The sequence below is a fragment of the Carcharodon carcharias genome, chromosome 10 (genome assembly GCF_017639515.1).
Source record: "Carcharodon carcharias isolate sCarCar2 chromosome 10, sCarCar2.pri, whole genome shotgun sequence".
NCBI lineage: Eukaryota > Metazoa > Chordata > Chondrichthyes > Lamniformes > Lamnidae > Carcharodon > Carcharodon carcharias.
This window is the reverse complement of record NC_054476.1, coordinates 62,682,905-62,698,004: the sequence shown is the minus strand read 5'-3', so window position 1 is coordinate 62,698,004 and position 15,100 is coordinate 62,682,905. Positions and strand designations below refer to the sequence as shown.

The following is a 15,100-nucleotide window of genomic DNA, read 5'->3' as shown; positions in this document are numbered from 1 at the left end:
CAACCAGGCCTCCAGTTGCATTTCTACTGATGATCCAGCTCACCAAATTCTGACAAGACTCAGCCAATACAGGCACAATTCTGCTACATTCTGCTTACGGCAAAGAAGGAGCAACAGTATCAGGAGGAAGCATAAATGCATCTTGATCTTCTTACTTTGCCTTTTAAGTAGCACTTGCTTCTATCTTATCTCCTAGCAACTTTGGTCCCCAATTATATCTTGGCATGACTGATAAGTAGTGCTGTACAGGCAACAGTGACCAGAAAAGGATACAGGAGACATTGCAACATTACTCCTGTATATTTGAATATTTCAGTTGAGAGCTACTGCTTCCACATCCAAGCCTCACAGAAATGTGCATTTTCCATAACTAGGACACAACATTGGGTCGCTGGCCCATTTTCAGATTTGTTGTACCCTTTATAATGATACATGCAAGGCATAACTGACTTGAAAATAAAGCCTTTCTCCTTACATCCTTCCAGGGTTTGGTGGACAGTATTGACTTTTTGATTATTTTCCCCCATGCCTGCTAAAGCAAATAGTTCTAGGATTATACATCCATCCCATATACTGCATTACTCCATTATCTTACTCCTTCTGGTAGCATTTCCAGTGTCTGGTCATCAAATTTACTTCTCCTTAATCATAGTTGACAATTACTGGATAAACAGCTGCCCTGGTTGCCCACAGCACTATTATAATGGTTAATATGCTAAATAGTGCTGTTAACAGATGCTGGCTAAGATTATTGGGTCTGCTGCTGTACCAGATGGTCCACTGTGTAAATGTTTTAGCACAAGTTTATTGTAGGTTAGTAATGCTTAATAATGTTTAAACGTATTAAGTGTGATGGAATCTGTGGGCAAAGCTTGTGTTTGTTGAGACCTCAACTGAAACAGGAAACTGTAGAAAGAAAAATGATCCTTCCAGTTGCTAAGGAAACTAAGACTGAAACTGAGATTGGAAACCAACATTTCTGGTTGAAACAATATCAAATGAGACACAGCCATCAGAGCTCAGTAGAATGATGAGTCCAGTGGTACAGTACAGGCAGGCTAAAGAAAACAAAGGCTAGATCCAAAAGCTGAGAATAAGCAAAGATATAGCTGCTTCAACTTTTCTGTTATTTGAAGATAATACTAATGGATCTACACATCCAGACCGTCATAAACAGAGTTGAGAGGGTTCTGCAGACGTGTACCTATTTTGATAAAGACTATGCCTGTGAATCTCAGGTTGGTCGTGTGCTGCTGTTGGCTGGGGATCAGGCTAAATCCTATAAGAGGAGCTTAAATTCTTTGTGAGGAAGGCAGAAATTTGAAGGACTTTGTAACTGAGATTGATGGCATATATGGTGTGACTTCCTAAGATCTGTCTTAGTTGTATCTGCCATTTAATGTGTAATTTATAGATTATAATCGATTACAATTTGCCTGTTAATTTATGTTTAACTTATGTTGATTCTGGATTTGAGAATACAGGTGATTACCTAAGTATTTAGTGTTTGCTTTGTTTGACTCCTGCATAGTAAAAATTCTTTTGTTTTAAACTGTGGAATCTTGTGGCTTCCTTCTTTCAGTAAATATTTGGGATTTTGTATTTTTTTTACAAAAAAGGTTTTTCTGGTCTTGACTGAGATCATAAATATCTTTCAGTTAACTCTTCAATCGTGTTCAAAACCAGTTCATTCTAGGCTTTCAAGTTCTTTTTTTTCCAAAAGTCGATCCTTATATTTCAGTTGTTTCTTGTGCCAAAAATGGAATTACACAATCTGAGTTGAGTATATTACATTTGGTGTGTTATCTCATCAACATCCACTCCACTAGAGACAAATTCCAATTGTTGAAAACTTGACTGTCTGTATCCTGTCCCATATTAAGCCTCGCTCACACCAATAGATAAAAACAAAAAACTGCGGATGCTGGAAATCCAAAACAAAAACAGAATTACCTGGAAAAACTCAGCAGGTCTGGCAGCATCGGCGGAGAAGAAAAGAGTTGACGTTTCGAGTCCTCATGGCCCATCTCCCGCACATCCGCCCTCACGCCTTCTCCTCCCTCCCAGAAACATGATAGGGTCCCCCTTGTCCTCACTTATCACCCCACCAGCCTCCGCATTCAAAGGATCATCCTCTACCATTTCCGCCAACTCCAGCATGATGCCACCACCAAACACATCTTCCCTTCACCCCCCGGCGGCATTCTGTAGGGATCGTTCCCTCCGGGACACCCTGGTTCACTCCTCCATCACCCCCTACTCCTCAACCCCCACCTATGGCACCTCCCCATGCCCACGCAAAAGATGCAACACCTGCCCCTTCACTTCCTCTCTCCTCACCGTCCAAGGGCCCAAACACTCCTTTCAAGTGAAGCAGCATTTCATTTGCATTTCCCCCAACTTAGTCTACTGCATTCGTTGCTCCCAATGCGGTCTCCTCTACATTGGAGAGACCAAATGTAAACTGGGTAACCGCTTTGCAGAACACCTGTGGTCTGTCCGCAAGAATGACCCAAACCTCCCTGTCGCTTGCCATTTTAACACTTCACCCTGCTCTCTTGCCCACATGTCTGTTCTTGGCTTGCTGCATTGTTCCAGTGAAGCCCAATGCAAACTGGAGGAACAGCACCTCACCTTCCGACTAGGCACTTTACAGCCTTCCGGACTGAATATTGAATTCAACAACTTTAGATTTTGAACTCCCTCCTCCATCCCCACCCCCTTTCTGTTTCTTCCCCCTTCCTTTTGCTTTTTCCAATAATTTATATAGATTTTTCTTTTCCCACCTGTTTCCATTATTTTTAAATCTTTTATGCCCCCCACCCCCACTAGAGCTATACCTTGAGTGCCCTACCATTCATTCTTAATTAGCACATTCGTTTAGATAATATCACCAACTTCAACACCACTGTGTTCTTTTGTTCTTTTATCTGTGACATCTTTTGATTATCTGCTCCTATCACTGCTTGCTTGTCCCTACAACCACACCACCCCCCTCCACTTCTCTACCCCGCACCCAACCACCCCCCCTCTCCCCACCACCTTAAACCAGCTTATATTTCACCCCTCTCCTTGGATTCACCCAGTTCTGCTGAAGGGTCATGAGGACTCGAAATGTCAACTCTTTTCTTCTCCGCATATGCTGCCAGACCTGCTGAGTTTTTCCAGGTAATTCTGTTTTTGTCTCACTCACACCAATCCTGTTCTAACTGATGCTTGCTGCCTACCTGTCTTCCAATACATTAAATTCAAAATCCCAAACTTTGATTACGAATCCCTCCATAGTTCAACTCCATATTAATTTTCAAACCACACCCAATCATCCTCTTACTCTGGTTTTATATGAATCCTACATTCCCCAGTATTCCTTAATTGGCTCTTGGTCATCTTGGTCACCCTCTGCAACTCCTTCTCCTAGATTCTTTACATTACCAAATAAAACGCCAACCTTTGGTAACCCACTCTAAATTAAGGTTTCTGATTGTGCCTCCAACTAACTCTCCTTACACTGCTACTGTTTAGGGATTTTCTGAAAAGAGGTATCTTGAGATATCTAATTACATTAAAATGGTGCTTTACAGATAACTGTGTTGGCTGTCTCCAGATCACTAGTCTTGCTGAAAACTTATTTATCCTGTGATTTTGGTTTATTACTGCTCCATATTACATTACTACACCAATTTAATAGCACTCCCAAACTGCAGCTGAATTCTGTTTATAACAGATGCTCAATTCTAGAATTGTATTTTTTTTAGGTGGATAATGTTCAATCTGGAGATGAAAGACATTCCCCTTTGATATCCGCATGCTTTACCTTGTTTCTGACATTCACTTCATCAAGTCCTTCCAACTGATAAGCCATAAGAGCCAGACTCAAAGTGAAAGCTCCTTTTGTGCCACTCCAGATGCAAACAGCTGCCCAGCGCCAATTGTAACCATAGCCTAAGCGTGACAGCAGTGGTGACAAGCCTACAATAAGCACCAACCTACGGAAGAGCATAGTAAAAATATTCAACAGTCATCACTCACTGAAGAATTGGCTTAGCAGCAAAAATGGACAGTTAATTTAACACAACCTGCACACTGGGATGGTACTGGGTACAACACTAGGTTTACATCCTGTCCACTTTTATTGTTCTTTGCAATCAACGGACAGTAATATTAGTGGGCTGTAAAACCTGCATTCAAACCTAAGTTATAGACTTCACCCCAGTGAGTTAGGTTGAAATTACCCCCTATATTTCAGCAGCATCTGCAGTCGGTTCTGCTCAAGAATGAAGTTGGGAAACATTTTAGTAATAGCATGGTGAGGTCTATAAAGGTGCAAAGGTGAAGCAACATTTCTAAGGTTAGTGCTTTCTCGCCAGATGAGAAAACTGGCATTAAAATACTGACACAATCCAATAACATTTCGGAGACTATTTATCATGGTCACTGCAACTGAGGGAAACATCTTTCTGTGCTGCTTCAGGCCTTCGCACCAGTCAATACCTGGATGTTCCAGTGTTAACCAGAAAGATTTGTCAGGCTGGCGAAATAAGCTTATTCAGGTCAGTACCAGTCAGGTGTTGGAAATAATTGCACTCAAGTAGTCCCTGTACTGCTTCTTAAAAACATTTTAAAACACTTCACATAGAATGAATTACTCTGAAGTGCAATAATTATTAAGCAGAAAAATACAGCAACCATTTTGCACCAAGCAACATCCAACAATCAGCAATGAAATAAATAACAAAAGAGCATAAGAAATAGGAGCAGGAATAGGCCATTCAGCCCATCAGGCCTGCTCTACTGCTCAATAAGATCATGGTTCAATGACACTTTCCTGCCTGCCCCCTTAACCCTTGACTCCCTTGTAGATCAAAAATCAGCCTTAAATATATTCAATGATTTAATCTCCACTGTTATATGGGGTAGAGAATTCCAAAGACCAATGACCCTGTTAATGGAAGAAATTCCTCTCACCTCTGTCTTAAATGGGGGACCCCTTATTCTTAACTTGTGTGCCCTAGTTCTAGATTTCCCAACGAAGGAAAACATCCTCTCAGCATCCACCATATCAAGCCCCCTCAGAATCTTAAGGACTAGATTTAGTGTTGGCATCAGAGGTCTCACCCATGTTTGGAGAACCGGCAGGAACCCCACATCGCTTCCGAGGGGGGAGGCTGAACTTAATGAAGTGCCCACCAAGCACTTAACTTTCCAGAGTTAGATCTTACCCAGGATTTAGGACCCTGGAGGCGTAAATTCCACCTGTTGAGAGCTGTTGGTCAATTGGAGCAATGGTTGCTGTCAGTAATGCTCCAAAGACTTCTCAAGGGATCATTGTTGGATCACTGGTCACAGATGAGGGGAGTGGCTTGGGGGTCATGAGGAGGGGACCATGGGAAAGGTGGGGGCAGGGATCAGAGACAAGAGCATGGGATTTCTCACCGCAAGCAGACTGATGTACAACCTCTCCCACGATTAAATGAGCCAGGGTACCATGATTCCTGCCGCAATGGGATGAATTAAATTTTGCCCATTATGTTTCAATAAGATCACCCCTCATTCTTTTAAATTCTGATGATTATAGACCCAGCGTGTTCAACATTTCTTCATAAGGCAACCGTTTATCCCAAGAATCAATCTAATGAACATTCTCTGAACTTCCTACAAGTATATCCTTCCTTAAATAAGGGTTTGCATCTTGTGGTCAGCATGAATCACAGGCGCTGCTCCCAAGTTGGGGAGCAGGAATGGAGAAATCTGCCCGCCTCGGCAGAAACTCACCCAAATAGGGGGATCTTCACTCTGGAGGGTGGGGAGGGGTGCACAGGAATGGAGTTGGGCCCACCACATCCAGACACAGATTGGAGGCAGCCATGGGGTCTGCCAATTGCTGAAGAGGGCTGTTTAAAAGGCCTGCCTCGGTTCTCTAGGACTTCATCCCAGTTGTTTTGTTAAATATTAGATCCTCACCCATATATCAAAGATAGCTAATCCTTTAATAACCTCTGAGCTGTCAATCAAACTGTGAACTTAGGATCCCTTAGTGAGATCATGATTGGCTACTTTTCACAACCTATCATTAATAATGACATAATGATAGCCCTTGGGGTATAGGATAGGCTTTTTTATCCTCATTGACACAGGCAGCCTATTTTTCTTTTAAATGTAAGGGCTGGGGATATAAATAACTTCACATTATGACAGTTCTACAGACCTTATCCACTATTCAGGAGCATTTACAACTACTCTAAAAATTTATAACTCCAACACTGCGGGCCTTTCCTATAAGCAAAAATTGGATCTGTTTGAACTCAGCACTGAGTTCGAATGACCCTGCTGAGTTCAGGTTTCCCACCCGTGTGAATCACGCCTATCAGTGAAAATGGAATCTGTCATAACTGGGGGAGGGACTTCTGGATCCCGGGTCCAGCCTTCTATTTTGGAAGTTCCAGGGAGTCTCCATGACTCCACAAAAATCCAGGCAATATATTGACAGGTTATGGCACATCTGTTGAAAGAAGTGGACTTTGTGGGCTGAATGCTCCACACATGCTGGAGCAACCCTAAATAAATCCATGTAAAAACAGGTATAAGTGTTGGGCAATCAGCCCAAGTTACCGCATGACATGTCCCAATGAAACTATCAGCATGAGCTCCTTCAGGTGCATCACAACTTCTGGATCTGAGTGTAAGTGGGCTCCCCAGAAGTTGCCGTGTGTTCACAGCCCTCAACAGCAGAGAACTTCTCAGCATTTGCAGCTATTGGGACTTCAAGATCCAGGCCAAGGAGACCAAAACCGAATGCAGCACTCTCAATGAGGACTCACCACACCCTGTCAAAGTTGTAGCAAGACCTCCCTAATTTTACAGTCCATGCACCTTGCAATAAAGGCCAATATTCCTTTTACCTTCATAATTACTTACTGCACCTGCATACTAACTTTTTATGTTACATGAGGATCCTCTGTATTGGAGCATTCCGCAGTCTCTTTGCATTTAAATAATAAACGGCTTTTCTATTCTTGCCACTAAAGTGGAAACCCTCACATTTTCCCACAACGTACTCCATCTATCAAATTTATGTCCAATCACTTATCTATACTATCTGCACTCCTTGGCACACTCTAAGTTAATCAGTGTCGTGCCATTCCTGATGGCGGAATCAGAAAACAGAGCCACTTCCACTTTCATGTTGCGAGCCAGCACCCATGCGATTCATACAAAAAGTAACAGCTGGATGCAGACAAATGAAACACAAGCAAATGCGTGATGGGGGCAGGCTTCCACTGGAGGATCCCACCATCAGTTGACAGCTCAGCAAATCCAGGTGGGCAATAGAAGTGCTGCCAACAGAGGAGATTAGCAACAATGGGGTCCACTCAAGATCATGAGTGTAGTGCCATAACGGGTCAATGACCTCCTTCAAGCTGCCCAGGTAAGTGGCATGGGATTTTTTTCTCATGTAACATCAATCTATGTATTTGTACGAGTGTGCAGCTAGGCTAGGTGAGTGAATAAATGATCAACTTCAGGCCCACTTGAGGCCCAAGTATGTAACAGTTTGACTTAAGTGAGCAATAGGACACAAAAAAAAGGGCCAGTTTAAGAGATCAGACAAGGGGGGGGGGCGGCATTTGGCATTTGCCAAGTCACTAAATCTCCACTTTCTCTTGCAGGACAAACAGATTGATAATCAGAAGGAAAGGGCGAAGGTGGGTTGGGGGGTGCCTAATCTCAAGGTCCTCACCACTGCTGCAGAAGAAGCCCTCCAGATTTCTGTGGAACAGGGAGGCCGTTCCATTGCTGACGGCAAGGCAGGAGTAGCAAGGCAGAGTGAGAATGCCTCCAACCTGGTGCTGCCATAATGGGCGCTCAGCACCATGCAAGAAATTGTGCTGTATTCAGACTCTGTGGAACTTTAATGTGTTTCTTTGTTTTCTCCTTTCCAAGTTCCTGCAATCCAGACACCAGACCTCAGCCTAAGGAGACCAAAGACACCACCACTGGGCATGACAACACCAGTGACAGAGGATGCACTGTCACCTGCCTCACACTGCTGCCACTGTGCATTGATGGTGGAGGGTGTGAATATTTATTGTGGTGGATGGGGTGCCAATCAAGCGGGCTGGTTTGTCCTGGATGGTGTCAAGCTTCATGAGAGTTGTTGGAGCTGCACTCATCCAGGTTGCTGGGACATGTCTGTGCTGCGCTCACCAGAACGCGGCTCCAATTCTAAATTCGACCTCTCCGCAACTCAGTTGGAGTATAGCTGAATTGTTGGAGGTTGCGGGAGAGGCAGGTGACGGTGCATCCTGTGTCATTGGTGTCGTCGTGCCCAGTGGTGGTGTCTTCGGTCTCCATAGGTTGAGGCCTTGTGTCTGGATTGCAGGTGCCATTGTGCACCCTAATGGAGAAGGAGCATGTCTCATCTTGACCTGGGGGCTTCCTCTCAGGACATCCCCAAAGTGAGCAGCGTCTCATCTTCCTCTCTGCCATTCACCCCATTACCTCCAGCTGGCAAGGCCAAAGGCAGCACCCCCAGCAGGATGGAGCCCTCAAGGCCCTGGACCTCCAGAGGGTATAGGTCAAATTCATTGCAAACAGCAGGACATCACATTCAGCAGCCTATTTCTCCAGCGCGGCTACTGTTGGGTACCATATAGCGGTAGGAAAAGGAAACTTAAGAATTTATAAGACCACAAAGGTGGTATCGGAGTTTTTACAAAATTCACTGTCACATGTAAATATTGCACAATATATTGTTTCGACTTCATTCGTTATCCTTTTTAGATCCCCTCCAGATCTGTCAAGGCAGCAAGGCCAATAGTCTGTTCGATGATGGCTCTGATGGAGGTGTGGGCTTGTTATAGCACTCTTTTGCTGTGCTATGGGGATGCCTCACTGGTGTCATCAACCAGAGAGAGCTCCTTGGGAAGCTAGCACAAACCTACATGATTCTTCGCCTGTGGTCGCAAACCAGTTGGACTTTTAGAGAGTTGCTCTTCACGTACGCCATTAGCTTTTCCCAGGGAGCTCCACTGGCAACATGAGTGCAGTCACTTACCCTTTACATTCAAAAGGAAACAGTGTGCTGAAGATGCGCTGCCGCACCAGTAACCTTTTTCTCCTATGTCTTTCCCTGGATGGCTGCCCCCTGACCACCCTGTCCCTCTGGTACTATCTACTGCTGGCCTTGCAGCCTTGATTGTTGACTGGCAACAGCCGTCCTTTGTGACATTCTCTCCTCCTGCTCCCGAGGTTGTAAGAATATTGGGTGTATGAGACCCATAGTCATTCTACCAAGTGAACTGTATGAAGAAGGCAATAACATGAGAACCTTTGTGTCCATGGGCTTTGCCAATCAGTTGCTGAGCAGTGAGATTTTCTACTCCTCCCTTTGTCCACACCCAAAACTCCACGCATCTCACAGTGGCCTCCTCCCACTTGTACCTGCACTCCTGGCAGGTCCAAGTGAAGTTTTGAAAATGGCCAGCTACAGTATGCGAGAGCCCTCGCTTTATAACCTGTGTTCATCCACCTTCCCCGTCATTTTTGACTTCATCCCAATCACCCCGACACTCCCAACATCACTGTGAGCCTTCCCTCTGTAATCTTTGAGCCTCCCCCCATCACCCTAGACCCCAACATAGCAGAAGTGTGTATGCTATCTCTCCCCTTGAGCCTACCTCTGACCCTACCAACAGTCCTCTTCTGTTCCTAGACCCTCCCTGCATCATCCTTAAAGTTTCTATTAGAACCTGTGACCCACCTTACAAGACCTTTAAGCCTTATTCCTCCCTGGACCTGCCTCCCTATCAACCCTGTGAACATTCCCTCTGCCAGCCAGCAGCCTGAGTTTGACTCACAGGACCCACAAGTGGACATGACTGACACTGCCTTTTAGGCCTCTCGTTTTCTTTATCTAAACTGACTGCACTTACTGACTCCCCACCACACTCAAGACTCCAGGCCCTTCCCACTGCACACCCATGCTCTGTCCTCCCTTGGAGCCCCCTTCCACTCCAACGTGCCCCAGCCTGACCCCCCAACTCGCCCTCACCATTAACGTGCCCTTCCCTGTCCCAACCCTCCATGCAAGCTGCTATTTTCCTGCTCCCCTCCCTTGTGCCAGAGTTCAACAAAGATAACCGCTCACCTCAGCCACAACTACAAAAAGCTGACTGATGCACTCCACCGTTAAACAAATGTGAACTGGGTGCCACAGGGTTCCCATGCACCACTGACTTAATCTTGAAGGTAAGATTTAATTTCAAAAAGCTTGACTATAATGAGTGTCAAAGGCATATAAATGTAGTACAAGTAGGAACCTGCCATGGGATGGCGCGAGGCTCAACCCACCACTGCCGCACCACCAAAATAATTTTTCATTATGAACCTGCCGCTGTGATTTCTTGATTTCAGCTCCTGACTGATAAACCCACCATGCTTGCCACATTTCCCACTCCCAGAGTCTTCATTAAATTCTACCCTTTGTATTCTCACAACTTCCTTTCCCACCTTTCTCTGTATCGTCAATAAATTTGGCTGCAATACATTTGATCCCTTCATCCAAGCTCACAGCAATGTGGTTAACTTTTAACTTCCCTCTGAAATGGCCTAGCAAGCCACTCAGTTCAAGGGCAATTTGCGGTGCCCACATTCCATGAAAGAATAAAAAAATTAACATAGATTGTAAATTATCCCTGCACTGAGCCCATGTGGCTTTCCACTAGTCACAGTTTGCCAGCCTGAAAATGATCCATTTATCCCAACTCTGTCCCCTATTAGTTAGGCAAAACGTTATCCAAACTAATATATTACTGCCAACGTCATGAGGTCTTATCTTGTGCAGTAACCTTTCGTGTGGCGCCTTGTTCAAACTCTCTCGTATTTTCTTGTTATTATTAATTTCCAGTCTCATCCTCTAAGGGACCAATGTTTACCTTAACTACTCTCTTCCTTTGAGAGTGAAGGGAAGAATTTCCAATTTGTCCCTCACCATGAAAGTCAGTTCAGGGATGAGTAGTTATCTGGCTGGAAAAGGAAAGCCATCGGGAGCTGAGAATAGCTTTGGATTGGTTCCTAAAGAATAAAGAGTCCACCTAAGGGAAGGAGTAAAGTACAACCATGGAGGGGGATTTTCGGTTGTTTCAAAAGTTGAATGGGAGAAAACTTATCTGTAGTTTAGAGTACAAGTTGCCTATTGGAATAAGTAACGTTGCTTTTAGTTGGTTTGCTAAAGTAAAAGTCTTAAAACTTGCAATTTTGTCATGATATCTTTTCAGTCAGTCACGGGATGTTCGAATTTCTTTTTAAAAGTTATCGGTCTCTACAAGGATCGTAACACTTACTGGTTTACTCTCATTTTCTAATTTCTCCCTCTTTTTTTTCAGTCATCCTTTGTTAGTTTCTAAAATGTTCCCAATCTTCTGGCCTACCACTAACCTTCACAGCACTGCGCACCTTTCTTTAAATTTGATACCATCCTTAACTTCCTGAGTTAACCACGGATGGTTCATTCTTCTTGCAGTCTTTCCTTCTCAATGGAATATATCTTTGTTGAATTATGAAATATCTCCTTATATGTCTGCCACTGCTTAGCTACTATCTTACCTTTTAATCTATTTTCCCACCTCCTTTAGTCAACTGTTTTCTAGGATATTGGTTGAGTGAGGGATGTTGAACAGAGAACCAGGAGAAATCCCTGCATTTGTTCCAGTGCTTCCATGGGATCTTCAATATCCAGCTGAACCAATGGAACGGGCAGAGAAGGGCCTTGGCTTGACATCTTAGCGGAAGGATGACATTTCCAGCACTGCTTCACTCTCAGTGCTACAATGAACTTCAAACTAGATTATATGCTCAAATCCTGTACTGGGGCAATGACCCATAGAATAACACTTGGTGCTCTCAAGATGGCACTAGATCAAGGTGCAGATAGCACTAGATCAGGGTGACTGCATGGCTCAAGCTATTGTATTGATGGCACTATTAAGCCCAATCAATGCCAGGTCTAATTCGCATGGGACACCAAATGATGCTGGGACAATGAACATTACAAGATTTGGAAAAAACAATGCACTGGGTAGAAAAGGCAGTAGTGACTATTTTGTCTGTTTTGTAGATGTGGTTCTTAACGAACAGTAGAAGGATCAACAAATCACACTGGTCACATCCCTGACATCAAATCATCTTAAAGATGTTTTTGTGATTTTCCCCAAGGCTCATGCTAACCCACCCAATGGTGTGTGGAAGATGTCTGAAAATTAAGAATAGCTTGTGATTAGTTTGGAAGAAAATAAGTCATACTGAAATCAAAGGCTGAAATGAATGTACTTCAAACTCAGTGTATCAATTTTAGTGAATGAATGAGGAAATGTAGAAAATACAACACTCCATGAAAGGGCCCTAAAAGTCAATAGTATTTTTTAAGATTAATTGCCTGAGACACTTCTAAAGCATTCACCGATTCATAGATATTTAATTCACATAAGGCCATATCTATTAGCTAGTTAATAATGAGTTAGTGATTAGTTATTAAAGAAAACTCACCGTATCGTATTTAGTGCAAAGTAAAGCACAATGATGAAAAATCCATCACTGATAGACATATATTCCAATGACCTCTGTGATATCACAACTCCAACGATCATGAAGATAAGAGTATTACCCAGATATGTTAGCATTTCCCAGAAGCTAAAAATCAAATATTTTACATTAGAACCACATTGTTGATGCAAACAATAATAAAATTAGTACTTATAGGTAACACCATGCATTGGTGCAAGTTACTAATGTTTTAGTAACATTTCTTTTATATTTAAAGCAGAACAGAGCATCAGTTAAAAATCAGGGCTATAACATTCTAGAAATCAAGCTAGTTAATCTTCTCTGAACTGTCTCCATTGCAAGTATATTGCTCTTTAAATAAGGAGACCAAAACTGTATGCAGTACTCTAGCTGTGGTCTCAGCAATGTCCTGTATAATTGTAACATGCCAACAATGTAACAATTGTAACCCTTTTATATTCCATCCCTCTTGCAGTAAAGGCCAACATTCCATTTGCCTTTCTAAGTACATTCACATCACAGAGTTTGGAAATGCTTAGAGCAATTCATCTATGATAGGCACATCAGCCAAACAAATTAGAACATACTCACTAACAGACGTCCCTCTCTCTTGCATGACAAGATGATTCAGAACAAAAGGCAGCAGCAAAGAACCGATGGAGGACAGGCAAGGCTACATCTCCTTAGATAATACAGTTCTCCAAATTATTGGCACAGCATTCATTTAGGCTGTTACAACTAGCACTGCTAAAATCATTCTGGATGAAGATATGTTCCTGCCTTATGCACCTTCTTAAATCCTACTTCACCTTCATCCCGCTTTCAGGTATGAAGTACAAAGTGCAGAGAGTGAGACTATGACCTCTTACTTTTCCTCACCCTAATCCTCCCCTTCAGCATTTAGGCTTTCAGATACCCAACTGCTATCTGGACAGTCAGTGCAGTCTCGCAATGAAGAGCTTGTAGGACAGTAGACATCAGGTGAAGAGGCACTTGATCTGATACTCAGCCACTGGCTCACTGGCAGTGTGCATACTTTAGAGGGTAGTATAGAAACATGACCTGCACATGGTGAGTCACAGGCACAGTAGGCTTCTGAAAGACCAGGAAGAAATGATAGTATGTATACAAGGTTGCCGACGAGCTCTGCTGAGAGGATTTAAATGAGCACCTAAATGGGGTGGTGTACAAGAAAAAGCTGGTGGGCATGCACACAGAAATGCTTGGTGTGTTATCATGGTCAAGGAACTCCAGCCTGGCACAGTGCTTTGTGCAGAAATGGTGACTAAATTCATTATAGCACTTGCAAATCTAGCCATAATGCAGCATCTGATGGCAGCTGTCTCACCTTTCATTGCAGAACAGGCAGAAGTCACCTAATGTCTGAACGCTGCAATGGAAGCTCAGACTAACGTCATGAGATCTATGTTTGTTCCCATGCAAACTCAGCTTTATGCCATGCAGGCTCAGACTGCTGCCATTAAAGTTGCAGATGCCAGTGTTCAAAGAAGCTCCAGCCCTTCTCAGCAGTCCAGCAAACTGTGCTCCAGCAGTTTACTATGATACATGAGGTGCTGCCAGAGGTAATTGCAATTGTACCATGGTGCAGGAACCTGCTGTCCTCTCTCTCAAGATGGAAGCATTCATGTTCTCACCATTGGCACTCCACCAGTGGCCCTGTTGTTGCATCTCAGCCAGCCAGCCCAGGCTACTGCTGCCCATGCTGAGTTAGTGCAGTGGGAAGCCAGGCCCTCATAGCCTAGAGTTGCTTGGGGTTATCCTGCAAGGCTACTCGCAATCTCCCCCGCTTAAGGTGAGCAGCCTTCCACTAGCCATGCTCCAGCCACTGAGGAAGCAATACATAGCAGCAGTAGGCCAGGCAAAAGCAAGAAATTAAAGGAAAAAAGGGAAAGCACAAGTCTGAATAGTTCAGTTTTAATGCATTAATGGAAGCATTACTTAACAAAATTATTATGCGATTTTTTTGTGATATCTTTTATTTCAGGCCTTTGGTCAAGTGTTTGTTGTAATGGTAGATGGCAGAGGGATGGAAGAGTGGGGAATTCTAGAGCAACAGTGATCTGGAGATGTTTTCAGGGGAACTGGAGACTGATGATCCACTCCAGAATGATAGTGTCCCAGGTGCTTTGTCCCTGCCTCCTCTCAAAACATTTGCTAAAGGTCTGGCAGCAGGGGCTATGGCCTCAAGATTGCCAGGTTGTGTAATACATAGCAGACATCTTGCAGCACATATTGAAGAGCTCCCTCCAGCTCCCCCATCAGGTCAACCCACCGAGTGGTCCAGGCAGCGGAACCTGTTTGAGAAGCCAATGGCCAGCTCCACAATGTTCCTGGTCACAGCATGGTGCTTTTACATGATATGAAATGCCACTGAGAAGTCTTCTTGGTTTTCAAAATAGCAGCTTGAAGGTGACGGGAATGGCTGTCTGGCACAGGTAAGCATCAAGGCTGTCAGGATCATGGGCATTCACCAATGTGATGCTCTGTAAATAGTCACAAGAAAACGTGGAACCCTCTG

At 43.8% G+C, this 15,100-nt stretch overlaps 1 protein-coding gene across 1 annotated transcript in view; it reads right to left on the bottom strand.

Annotated features, from left to right (window-relative positions):
* Positions 1–15,100, bottom strand: part of LOC121282838 (sodium/hydrogen exchanger 10-like) — a 395,537-nt gene that overhangs the window by 305,618 nt on the left and 74,819 nt on the right. The window contains exons 8-9 of the mRNA XM_041196650.1: positions 12,544–12,687; positions 3,815–3,986 (exon numbers count right to left, since the gene is read on the bottom strand). Of these exons, the coding sequence (XP_041052584.1) occupies positions 3,815–3,986; positions 12,544–12,687 (316 nt within the window). The remainder of the gene's footprint in view (positions 1–3,814; positions 3,987–12,543; positions 12,688–15,100) is intronic.